Raw genomic sequence first — 13338 nt, forward strand, 5'->3', positions numbered from 1 at the left:
AGCTGTACGACGGGTGTTTCATCGGCAAGCAGAAGCGCACCCATTTTCCGTTTCAGGCATCTTACCGCACCGGTGAGCCATTGCAGCTCGTACATGGCGATATTTGTGGCCCCGTCAAGCCAACAACCCTAGGCGATAAGACTCTCTTCCTCCTACTGGTCGATGACAAGATTCGCTTCATGTGGCTGATTGATCGCTTATTGATGTATATCATAAAATGATGTAAAATTCCCAAGTATAAGTGCAAGTATACACTATCAAGTAGCAAGTAATAAGTAAATTATCGATTCCATGGATAACCTATCTTTTCGGTTAATTTTATCGCTAGAGATTAAGTGAGTTTTTGGGTAACATTCAAATGGTTGTTGGTGATTTTAAACAAACTAAACGAAATTAACTAAAAGTGTCACTCTTGTCAAAAAAACAGAAAATGATGAGGAAATCAACAATAATGAGGAAGGTTCGGCTCAGAGATAGTAAATAGATAAGTTGTTGAGTTTTGTGATAGATTTTAGTTCGTTTTAATAGATTCTCAAGCCCACTTCTGAGGGTCCTGCATGGTGATTATTTCCATAATCATTTTTAATTTTTATTAACAAGGCTCTAGAAGAAGAATTATTTATAACCCTTATATTACCTTCAAGTCTCCTTGCAATAGAAGTAAGTATTTAAGAGGATTTCATTTTCCCACTCTTCTCATGAATAAGAGAACAAATATGTAAAGTAGCTAATTAAACACACTTTGTTGCATTAAACAGAGGAATCCACATCTCAATCATGTAAAATTGATGGAATAAGAAAAGAGAATAAGAAAATAGAGAGTTATCCCGCTTTGTTGCCATTCTTCAATGGAAGCTCCCTTCCCTTGAGCACTCACGTCCACCTATTTGCCCTAATCAATCCTTGTTGATCTTTTTTTCTTTCTTTGTCAAAAGCTGCTGGATTAGGGTTTTTTTCTTCTCTGATTTCGCAACAATTTACTGCAACAGAGGTTGCTGCTGTCTAATATGAAAATCTTGTTTCCAAAGCGTGGCTCCCCCTCCTTTTTTAGGTATCCTTTTTCTTTTATAATGTTTGTTTCTTCTCATTTAGGGCTGAGAAAGAATAAAATCGTCCACCTAGGATGTTTCTAATTTGGTAGTCAATGACCCACGTGGACTGCTGATGTGGATTAAAATTTCCATGTCATCCCTAAAAAGTTTGCGTTTCGAATTGCTTCAGCATCAAGATCAACAATTTATTTCCAGATTTGCTACAGCATCATGGTTTAGCAAAAATATTTTGAAATTTTACCAAATAACTCAATTAAGTGTACAATTAAGCTCGATTTATGTGAATTGATCTTCTTTTCAAACTAAACCACAATTAACTATTTCATGTATACTAATTATAATAAATGGAGCAATAAATGAGAAAATGGTGAGTATGAGTGCAAAACTACCTATAAAAATACTTGATATAACTATACTTTTGGAGAGTTATCACTGATCCTGCTGCAAATAAAGAGTGAGGCGGAGGAGGCGATTAAGCACATTCAAGCGCGCATGGAGGCCGAATGCAGGAAGAAGATGCGAGTGTTGCGCACAGATTGAGGCAAAGTATTCACCTCAGTGAGCTTCGACAAGTACTGAGATGAGTTTGACGTGCAGCGACACCTAACGACGCCTTACTCCCCCCAGCAGAACGAGGTGGTGGAGCGCCGGAATCAGACCATCGTCAAAACGACAAGATCACTGCTTATACAATAAGAAGCCTAAGATACATCATCTCTAAGTGTTCGGCTGCGTCACATACATGAAGATCACAACCCTGGAGCAAGGCGTACAAGCTCTATTATCCTGTTGGGGGAGGGGGGGCAAGCTCACGTGTCACGCGACGTCGACGAGAACACTTCTGACGGTGGAACGACGTGACCAAGGCGGACCAAAACTAAGATCAATTCACGGTGGAGTACCTCACCACCGAGCCAAAAGAAGAAGGAGCACAACACCAGGCACTGTCATCGCAGCCAGCAGCTGCACCGAGCACACCTACACCAACATCGGGCCAACTCCTATTATGCCCCCCAAAATCAATGGAATTCGCAATACCACGTACTGCAGATTCTTCGTTGGATGTCGATCACGATGATGATCTAGTGGCCAGGTACCAAAGGATTGAAGACCTACTAGGAGAAGGTGAACAATCGGGACTAGCGGCGCCCGAGCTCAAAGAAGAGGTGGTCAAACAGCATGCCATCAGCACGGATGAACCAAACTTTTTCGCCGAAGTAGAGAAGAACCCATGCTGGCTGAAGGCAATGCAGGAAGAGATGACATCTATCACTGAGAACAAGATGTGGAGTCTGGAGGACATACCGCCAGGACACTGAGCCATAGGGCTCAAATGGGTGTTTAAGTTGAAGTGTAAAGAAGAGGGAGGAGTTGTGAAGCCCAAGGCTCGTCTGGTGACGAAGGGCTACGTCCAGAATAAGGGGTGGACTTCGAAGAGGTGTTTGCATCGGTGGTAAGGTTGGAATCTGTTCGCCTGATGCTGGCAATCGTGGCTCGTCATTCTTGGGAGGTCCACCATATAGATGTGAAGTCCGCTTTCCTCAATCGAGAGTTGAAGGAGACCATCTACGTTCGACAACCACCTAGCTTCATCGACAGCGACAACCCCGACAAGGTACTGCGCCTACACAGGAACTCTATGGGCTTTGACAAGCACCATGAGCCTGGAACGCGAAGCTCGACAATACCCTGCTGACGCTCAAGTTCAAACGTTGTGCCTCTTAGCATGACATGTATACGCGCGGCCTCGATGAGCAGCGGCTGATCGTGGGAGTGTACGTCGACGATCTCATAATTACTGGATGTGACATGGAAGTTCTTGGAAGATTCAAAAGGGAGATGTCAACGACCTTCAAGATGAGCGATCTCGACACGCATCGGCTACTACTTCAACATCAAAGTGCAGTAGAGTACCGCCGGCATCACCATCTGTCAAAGTGCACACGCGAAAAAGCTGATGGACACAGCTGGACTGGCAGATAGTAACCCTGTTAGATAAGCCTGAGGTTGGTTTTCTTATTTAACTTTACACGTTTTAATCAGTTGATTAAATATTTTCCTATGACCATTTGACAAACACGTAGAATGGATTAGAAATTTTGTAGGTGGCCATTTTGAAACAAATGAGACAGATTTAGTTGGTCACTCTCCAGCAGACATTTTTAGGATAGTTAATTATTTAGGCGAATGAGAAAAAATCATCTCTTCTTTAGCAAAGTCAAATGGCAGTTCTCTCTCTCTCTTATTTTTTGCATTTTTATTTTCTTCCAACAACTTTCCTCTCTCCCCGTCAAACGATTTCCTCTCACTAACTGTGAAAAGGATTTTCCGATTGTCAAAAAATAACAAGTGGTATCAGAACCAAGTTCAATCCATCGGTGGTATATCATTACGGAAGAGCCAACCTTATCAACAGTCAAGTTGAATAGAGTGTTGACCTAACAACACACAGGTCTCAGGTCGAGTAGAAGAAAATGCAAAGTGTGAAAATACACACATCGTGGAGTCCATCCCGGGCAGGCTCACTCACTCCTCCATGCCGTGGTGGTGTGTCGGCATCTCCATCATCGCCACAAAGCGGTCGACACCGTGATGACGGACGTCGAGTTTGTTGCTACACCTAGATTTTTGTGTGAATTTTTAAAAGTTTTACTCATTTAAAAAGTTTAAAATTCAAATTAAATAGTGTAAAAATTGATTTTTTTTCTTAAAATAAAAAAATAAATAAGTGAGAATCATGAGGATACTCACAATTTTAGTTTTAGATTTTTTTTCCTGTAAAATATTATATTTTTAAATTTTTAAAAAATAAAGTTAAATAATTAAAATAGTAAATTAAAATATTGATTTTATGAAAAAACGTACAATGTACATATATTCAATTAAAAATAAAATAAATATCACAACGCCCAACAACAACAACAACACATGTCACTAAAACGCAGTATGAGACTGTGGACATAAACAATAAACCATAAAAATATCTTATTTTTCCCTTAATTGTCGGATAGTATATATAGTTAAGCGGACGATAACCTGATTATTGAATGAAAAAATCTTGTTTTAAATAATATTGGTTGATTTTGCAACTTGGAATCCATGAATATTAAAATATTAGACTTAAAATTGTGGTAGAGTGATTTTCATATCACCTCACTATAATATAGTAATTCCAACTAAAAAACGTGTTAAACGGGATGAAAAATTAAAGTCAATCAAGCATATTACGTACATGGTAGGATGGTGAGTGAGGGCACCTTGCATCTTGAATTGATAACCATCTTTCAACTAACCTAATCTCCTTCATCCATCGGGACCAACAAGGGGTAGTATAGGAATATTCACCTGTTGTTTATCGACTTCGTCTTTCAGCCTAATCTTAGGTTATGACTCACCCTTCGTGGATGAACCGTGCGGAGGAACCCTTAAATTTTTGTGGGATTGGATTCTCACCAATATTTGTGTTACTCAAGCTGACATTCTCGTTTCTACTTCGTCCATCATCGCTCACGTAAAATTAGCAAATTTCATAGATGAACGTATAAATTAGAAAGTTTTTCCTTTTTGATTTTGAGTGTAAAGACTTTGATGGACATGTCCTAAATCCATTTATTTTGGAAATATTAAGAAATAATATTTTCAATATTCATAATTTTATATATTTTTTTTAAGTGGATTAAAATCGAGAGTGGTTTTTTATTGCATTAAATTATTTTAAATACCAACCAATTGGAATTAAATACGGCTTTATGTGGAGTGACGTGGCCTTCAGTTGGTATAAGGGTGGGCCCGAGATTTGAAGTGAACTTTCCACGTGGCGTCCAATGATTAGTGAAAGTTACTTCCGATCTAGTTGTTAATCGGTTCATTGAACCATTGCACCCCTATTTCTCCCCACTTTGGCGCGTGACTTTTACGTACTAAATGATATAATACAAATAATTATTAAATTTTGATTTTGAATAAAAATTTGTCATTTAAAATAAGTAATTTTATATAGATTTTTATTATTATTATCAGATAAAAATGGTAATAATTATTTAAATTTAGAATAATGAAATTGAAAATTGGGTGAAAATTGATATAATTTAATCATAAAATCATAATTTTCATTTGTCATTAAAGCGACTAAAAATTAGGTATAGATAGGAAAAAAAGAAAAAAAAATTGGTCAATAAATAATTACACAATTGGATAAATATTCTAGTAGCAGACAGCTAAAAGTGGGTCCCACATAAAACGACGTATTTAGACCAACAATAGTCACACGTTTAGCTTTATTATGCACCGACTTTCAGCTTACTCCAACCTGAACAATGCAATTCACCACATACCTAATTTTCAATGGACAATCATATTGACACGTCAATTACTCGTTTTATATTATGTGTTCTCAAAATCTAATTTTAATTATAGAGTTATAATGTATTTTGTTAGTTATTTAAAAAAAAAAAATTGATTTGTCCCAATTCAAAATTCATTTTTTTTTTATAGAAATCATTCAATTATTGAGTTATCATTTTGAAATCCATCAATCATTTCAATTCTATCCAATTTTCATTTCATTTATTAATAAATAGTTTTTTTTTATTTTCAATGTATTTCTTAAAAAACAATTGTAATTTTTTTTTATTTAGTTAAAAATAAAAATAAAATAAAAATAAAATAAAGCATCACTTAACACATGTTCTTACAAAAATTTTATTCTGCAATACATAATACTATTTTCCACAACATTTCCCAATTTTTGAACCTTGATATATATACATATATATATATATATATATATATATATATATATATATATATATATATATATAAACTGATTTTTTTTTTTTTTTTTTTTTTTTTTTTTTTTTTTTTTTTTTTTTTTTTTGTGTGTAAAAAGAATTTTGGGCAAAGAGCTATCCGTTGAAAATTAATCCCATTTTGAGGAAATTCATCATGAAAAGAGTGCGTTGCTTTGCGGCTGATTAGACACTGTACCCGAGGAATTCTGTTTGTTTTACTGCTCCACTTCGTCCGCCATTAAAACCCTGCTTCACGTTTTAGTTTTACAATTCCCATTTCCCACTTTCTTCTGTTCTTAACGAAACCCATCTCTTTTCCCCAACTTACCCTCTGTTTCAATTTCATTTATCTTCTTTTTTATTGAATTCTAATGGAGGATCGGTATGAACCATTGAAGGAACTTGGCTCTGGAAATTTTGGAGTTGCTAAGCTCGTTAGAGACAAGAACACCAACGAGCTTGTTGCTGTCAAGTACATTGAGAGAGGGAAAAAGGTATCAATTGGGTTTAATTATGGTGGGATTAGGAGATTTGGGTTTGATTAATCTTTTGTTAATCGAATTTCCTTTGTGATTGTTTCTGATTAGCTTTTGGATTTCTTCGATTTGTTTAGAACAAGATCTAGTAATGCTTCATTGTTTAAACAAATGCAACAATGGTTTTGTTGATTATAGATGATTAATGACTTTGTTTAGGCCTTTTCCATTGATTTGAAGGCGGAGATCATAGTATAATCTTTTTTGATCATAGTAAAATCACATTAAAGGAGATAGAATGTGTGAATTATTTTGTTCAGATTGATGAGAAAGTTCAGAGGGAAATCATTAATCATCGATCGTTGCGGCATCCCAACATTATCAGATTCAAGGAGGCAAGTGTACTTTATAACTAAATGAGAATTGTTATTTTTCTACCATGATCTGCTCATCTCTTTCTATTAGTAAACGTGTAATATAAAAACAAGTGTGTGAAATCTCACAACAGTTGGAGAGGGAAGCAAAACATTCCTTATAAGGGCGTGGAAACTTCTTCCTATTAGACTGTTTTATAATCGTGGGATTGATGGCGATACGTAATGAGCAAAAGCAGACAATATTTGTTAGTGATAGACTTGGGTTGTTACAAATGGTATGAAAGCCAGTCATTGAGCGATGTGCTAGCGAGGATGCTGGCTAAAGGGGGTGGATTGTGAGATCTCACATCGGTTAGAGAGAGGAACGAAACATTGCTTATAAGAGTTGTAGAAATCTTTCTCTAGTAGATGTGTTTTAAAACCGTGAGGCTTATGGTGATACATAACGAGCCTAAGTAGACAATATCTACTAGCGGTAGGCTTGGTTTGTTATAAATGGTATCATAGCCAGACACTGAGCGATGTGCTAGCGAGGACGCTGGCCCCCAATGGGGGTGGATTGTGAGATCTCACACTGGTTGAAGAGAAGAACGAAACATTCCTTATAAGGGTATGGAAACCTCTCCCTATAGACGCGTTTTAAAACCGTGAGGCTAACGATGGTACGTAACGAGCCAAAGCAGACAATATCTACTAGCAGTAGGCTTGGTCTCAGAGCCAGACACCGAGCAATGTGCTACACTGGGCCCTCTAGGGGATGGAGTGTGAGATCTCACATCGGTTGGGAGAGGAGAACGAAACATTCCTTATAAGGGTGTAAAAAGCTCTCTCTAGTAGACACGTTTTAAAACCGTGAAACTGATGGTAATATGTAACGAGTTAAAGTGGACAATATCTACTAGCGGTGGACTTGTGAATCAAAATCTTCAGAGAAAAATGGATTGAGATTCATTAGTCAGTTTGCTATGATCTTAGCTTGGAGTTTGTAAAGATCCCACATGGATGGAGCAGCTCAATGAATGATATTTGGCTGCAGGTCTTCTTAACTCCAACTCACTTAGCCATTGTCATGGAATATGCAGCTGGAGGAGAGCTTTTCGGACGAATATGCAGCGCTGGTCGGTTTAGCGAAGACGAGGTCGAATTGTTACCTTCTATTCCTTTGCTTATCTTTCCCCCACAATCCATTTGCTCATATAATAACATATGTCTCCAAATCAGGCAAGATTTTTCTTCCAGCAGTTAATATCAGGAGTCAGCTACTGTCATTCCATGGTATAACAATCAAACATATGTTATCCTCTTGTTGTTGTCTTTTTAATCATTTTCTCTTCGTCACAGCAAATTTGTCACAGGGACCTGAAACTCGAAAATACGCTCTTGGATGGAAGTCCTACCCCGCAGCTCAAGATATGCGATTTCGGTTACTCAAAGGTCGATAATCTGTTTCACATTGTCAAACATTATGCTTTTAGATCGTTATCTTCACCTTTTTATGCTTGTTCAATTCGTTTCAGTCTGCTTTATTGCACTCGCAACCGAAATCGACTGTTGGGACGCCTGCATACATCGCACCGGAGGTTCTAGCACGGAAGGAGTATGATGGCAAGGTATTGAAGTTCAAACCTTCTTTCTTGCATGTATCAGCATTGTGGTATTGGTGGTTTACTCTTCTTTGGCTCTTGCTGACATTCATCAGAACAATGGTTGGTTACTGCTTGTAGATTTCAGATGTTTGGTCATGTGGGGTGACATTATATGTGATGTTGGTCGGAGCATACCCGTTTGAGGACCCCAAAGATCCGAGAGATTTTCGTAAGACGATATCGGTGAGTGTCTCTCAAAGAATTCAGTATAGTTTCTCCACAATAAACTTCATGATTTTTCATTTTGGCATTGAGAACTCACTGTCTAACTATTCTTACAAACAGAGGATATTGGGTGTTCAATACTCCATTCCGGATTACGTTCGTGTGTCCATGGAGTGTCGCAACCTACTTTCTAGAATTTTCATTGCGAACCCAGCAAAGGTCGGTAAGAAACAGTTATTTCCATAAATTTTTATTGCAATTTGCATCTCAAGTTCCTTGACTGAACTCGAAAGGGATAATATTAAATCCAACCGTTGAGTTACATTTGATCTTCTGCTGAGGATTGTTGGGAGGTAGTCCCACACTTAATTTAGGAAATGATCATGGGTCAAAAGCAAAGCCATGAGCATGGTATCAGAGCTCTGCTCTTAGCCATGTCAATAGAATCTTCAAAATGTCAAACAAAGAAGTTGTGAGCCTCGAAGGTGTAGTAAAAAAGTGACTCAAGTGTCGAAGGGTGCACTTTGTTCGAGAACTCTAGAGGAGTCGAGCCTCGATTAAGGGAGGCTGTATGAGGGCTCCAAAGGTCTCAGGGGAGGCTCTATAATGTACTTTGTTCGAGGGGAGGATTGTTGGGAGGAAGTCCTACATTGGCTAATTTAGGGAATGATCATTGGTTTATAGGTAAGGAATACATCTTTATCGGTACAAGGCCTTCTAGGGAAGCCCAATGCAAAGCCATGAGAGCTTATGCTCAAAGTTGACATTATCATATTCACGGAGAACCGTGATTCCTAACATCTCGTATACTCATCGATCTTATTCTTTTGTTTCTTAAAGAGGATCACCATCCAAGAGATAAAACAGCTGCCATGGTTTTTCAAGAACTTGCCAAAGGAGCTAATTGAGATTGAGAAAACCAACTTCAAACGACAAGAACACGACCACCCATGGCAGAGCGTCGAGGAAATCATGCAGATTGTTCAGGAAGCAATGACACCAGGAGAGGGATCTAATGTTGGGGACCGAGCGTTGGGCGGAGGGTCGGGGCTCAATGATCTGGACGCCGATATAGCTTCGGAAGTAGATGTAAGTGGTGAATATGTAACTGGTGTTTGAGAATGGTCTGGTTTTTAGTTTGGTTACAGAAGAGTTTATTGTGTATGAAAACATATGGTGTCAAAACAAAATCACATTGTATAGAGAAAATAGAAGGCATGGAAGATTGTGGGGGAAGCTGCATTGACTGCCCAAAACATGTTCATTGTATCAACAAAAGTGCCCTTTGTTTTGGTGATGAGAAGGAATGCTGTCTGATTCAAAGTTCTTGATATTTTCATCTATTGGAGAATCTAAGTTTTGCTGAGTTGGATAGATTTGATTGGTTAAATTTCTCTCAAATATTTGGATGATTTGAAATAATTAGTTTATATTTCTGTCCATATTTTTTAAAACTCATCGAGATTGGATGACGGAATTAGGTTAGGTTTTTAAGGTTAACAACTTTTTTTTTTTTTTTTTTTTTTTTTTTTTTTTTTTTTTTTTTTTTTTTTTTTTTTTTTTTTTTTTTTTTTTTTTTTTTTTTTTGTCAATGGAACAATGTAGGTAAGGAAAGTTAGGAAAAATGGATCCATAATTTCGGGAAAAAGATTGGTTATGAGGGTGGGGAACGGGAGTCTCAGTCTTGAATCCGTTGGCTATTGGTGGACTGCTCGAGATGCTATTGTGGTGAGAGCGGGAAATTGAGAGAAATTTCTGGATCCATTTTTACTGACTTTCCTTACCTATATTGTTCTATTGACCAAAAAAATTGTTCACCTTAGAAACCTAAAATCCTCGTCCATTTTTTAATTTATTTTTTGTTTGGTCCCAGTCTTGAACCCATTGACTATTGGTGGACTCGGAAGCAACACCACAATGTCTCGCATACGACGAGGTTCGTGCTGCACACCAGAAGGCACCCAACTCCACTCCACATTGCATGTTTCATCATTGTACTGACCATTCTCCTCAAGAAATTCAAATTGCGAATTCTCAATTTTTCATATTTTAGACCTCAGACCAAACAAAAATTAAATTCAAATTTGTTAGCTGAAATTAAATTAAATCTAAAAAGAACAAAAAAGTATATTTATTAAAGTTTTATTATATGTAAAATAAATAATTTTTAGATTAAATGGTATATTTTAACTTTTTGTTTTTTATTTTAATTTGTAATTTAATATATTTTTTTAGTTGATATTACGGAGGGCATGCGAAATAATACAATTAACAGCGGTCATCCCGTGAATTTTGCAACTGCCAAAGGGTATAAAAGTAATTTGACGGATATTAGATAAAGGAAAAAAACGGCCAAGTAAATGGAGGAAAATGAACCCAACGTGAATCGAACACGCAACCTTCTGATCTGGAGTCAGACGCGCTACCATTGCGCCACGGATCCTTTGATTGTTCTTTCATACAATTTTGCAAATAGTAAAGGGCATAAAAGTAATTTGCCGGATATTAGATAAAGGAAAAAAACTGCCCATTAAATCGAGGAAAATGAACCCGACGTGAATCGAACACGCAACCTTCTGATCTGGAGTCAGACGCGCTACCATTGCGCCACGGATCCCTTGATTTCGTTCCAAACAAAACCCACTGTTTTCAATTATTTTCAAAAAGTATATATTATCATTAGGAAAATATTCAAAATTTTAATCCTAAACTTTAATTTTATTAAATTGTACTTCTACTGAATTAAATGTGCAATTTTTAACCATCATTTCAATTTTTGTTAATTTGCTTACTAATAATTTAATATACACGTAAATAAACAAATAAATAGATATATATCATTATCAAAATTTGAGGTATTATTACTCACCTCTCATAGATTAGAATCGTCGAGCTCAACCTTAATCGACACGATGGGACATTGAATGCTCAATCTATAGATCGGTGCTCCGTTTAAGAAAACCACGCACTATCTATAATGGTTCAAAATAACACTTTAATTTTTAGAGGGAAACTAGATAATAAAAAATGAGGTCTTCCCGGTAGGATAGCATAGATTACCATCTTTTCGATGACTTTGGTGGCGAATTACTGAAACACACAGTTGGAATTTATGCTCTCAACTTCTCGTCATTAATTATTTATTTTTAGTAATAATTTTAATGTTATCCATTGTATAAAAAAATCAAAGTTATTAGTGAAACCCTCGATAGTATGTGATTGACATAGAAGAAGATGATGTTAAGTAATAATCTAAATGGTCCATAGTGTATGGATAAAGTTAGGTATCTTAACTTGGTAACACTATTAATATGACTCACTTTGTAATTGGTACAAATAATTTAATTAAAAAGGATAGTTGAAACTTTATTCACCCCTCTAAGGTTGCCATATCAATCCAACTATCAGAGCACGTTGCTCTTATAGGCTTTTTACATAAACTTTATTTTGAGAGATTATGGCAAATCTACGTGTTAAAAACGGTTTTTGTGAAAGACAATCAACCTCTAGAACTCCTTATGCAATCAATTGATTACCAATTATGGTTGAACGTAGAGGCTCTTACCTTCCAATAAAAATTATTAATAATTATTGAAGAGCTCAAATTAAAAAATGAATTTGACGAAATAATATAAAAAAATGTTCTTTTAATGTTGGGGCTATAAATGGTCTTTTATTTTTATTGTATCCGAAGTAATGATCAGAGTATCTATAGAAACAAAAATTAGCATGTTAGCTTATAATAAAATAGATGCAAATAGTGATGAAAAAGTAGCAAATTTTTACTTCATGCCTCATATTGATAAAGAGGATGAAGTTGACTGAAGGTAACAAAGAAGATGAAGAAAACGAGGTAATTCTTGAATCTTCTTATGATAAATTATTTAAAGTTGATTTAGAAAAAACTGGTTCAGATTATGCTTCAAAAAAAAAAAAAAAATATAAGGTTTCAATAATTGAAAAGTTTCATTCACACACGGCTCCACATCGTATATAATATAACAACATTAAAATTGTCAAGTAGTATATTGAACCCAACATGAATCAATACGCAACCTTTTCATCTGGAGTCAAATGCTACCATTGCACCATGGATCCCTTGATATTTAAGAGGACGACTCCTCAATATGGCTCATCAACACATATCTCTCGCAACTGTCATTCACGCGCACTATTCCGTGAATCGAACATTCACACACTCCTTAATATACACAACACAAACTTATTCACACACTCCTTAATATACACAACACAAACTTATTCACACACTCCTTAATATACACAACACAAACTTTCATTCACACACTGCTTCACATCGTATATAATATAACATTAAAATTGTCCAGTAGTATAATTGAACCCAACATGAATCGAACACACAACCTTCTGATCTGGAGTTAAATGCACTACTATTGCACCATGAATCCCATGATATTTAAGAGGATGGCTCCTTAATACAACACAGATCTTGCAACTGTCATTCACACACCTATTCCACATCGTTTATAATATAACATCAAAATTGTCAAAATTGTCAAGTAGTATATTGAACCCACATGAATTCGCAACCTTCTTCTAATTTGGTCCGCTGCCATTGCAGCCATAGATCCCATGATATTTAAGAGGACGACTCCTCAGAATAACACAGATCTTGCAACTGTCATTCACACAGTGTTCCACATACGGCTCTTCAATACAACACAAATCTTGCAACTGTCTTCTAGAGACGCGTGCTCCTCATTACAAATGTCATTCACACACAGTTGAACTCAACGTGAATTGAACATGCAACCTTCTAATTTGACATCAAACGCGCTACCACTGTGCCATAG

General features: G+C 36.4%; 1 protein-coding gene and 2 non-coding genes across 3 annotated transcripts; 1 reads left to right on the plus strand and 2 right to left on the minus strand.

Moving 5' to 3' along the window:
• Positions 1-5988: 5988 nt before the first annotated feature.
• LOC111498437 (serine/threonine-protein kinase SAPK3-like) lies at positions 5989-9839 on the plus strand. The gene is made up of 9 exons (XM_023149688.1): positions 5989-6336; positions 6639-6713; positions 7732-7833; positions 7917-7970; positions 8037-8129; positions 8213-8305; positions 8420-8524; positions 8627-8725; positions 9347-9839. The coding sequence occupies exons 1-9, from the start codon at positions 6214-6216 to the stop codon at positions 9623-9625; spliced, it is 1023 nt and encodes a 340-aa protein (XP_023005456.1). The 5' UTR covers positions 5989-6213; the 3' UTR covers positions 9626-9839.
• A 1038-nt stretch (positions 9840-10877) lies between these two features.
• On the minus strand, positions 10878-10949 carry TRNAW-CCA. The gene has a single exon. It is a non-coding gene; the product is annotated as a tRNA-Trp (tRNA).
• A 102-nt stretch (positions 10950-11051) lies between these two features.
• On the minus strand, positions 11052-11123 carry TRNAW-CCA. The gene has a single exon. It is a non-coding gene; the product is annotated as a tRNA-Trp (tRNA).
• Positions 11124-13338: the final 2215 nt, after the last annotated feature.

The sequence above is a fragment of the Cucurbita maxima genome, unplaced genomic scaffold (assembly GCF_002738345.1).
Source record: "Cucurbita maxima cultivar Rimu unplaced genomic scaffold, Cmax_1.0 Cma_Scf00025, whole genome shotgun sequence".
In the NCBI taxonomy this organism is placed as follows: Eukaryota; Viridiplantae; Streptophyta; class Magnoliopsida; order Cucurbitales; family Cucurbitaceae; genus Cucurbita; species Cucurbita maxima.

Excerpts from the sequence above, each read along its gene's own strand:
- LOC111498437 (XM_023149688.1), top strand. The coding sequence starts at position 6,214 with ATGGAGGATCGGTATGAACCATTGAAGGAACTTGGCTCTGGAAATTTT. Across the intron at positions 6,337-6,638 it reads ACATTGAGAGAGGGAAAAAG|ATTGATGAGAAAGTTCAGAG; the intron begins GTATCAATTGGG and ends TATTTTGTTCAG. Across the intron at positions 8,726-9,346 it reads TCATTGCGAACCCAGCAAAG|AGGATCACCATCCAAGAGAT; the intron begins GTCGGTAAGAAA and ends TGTTTCTTAAAG.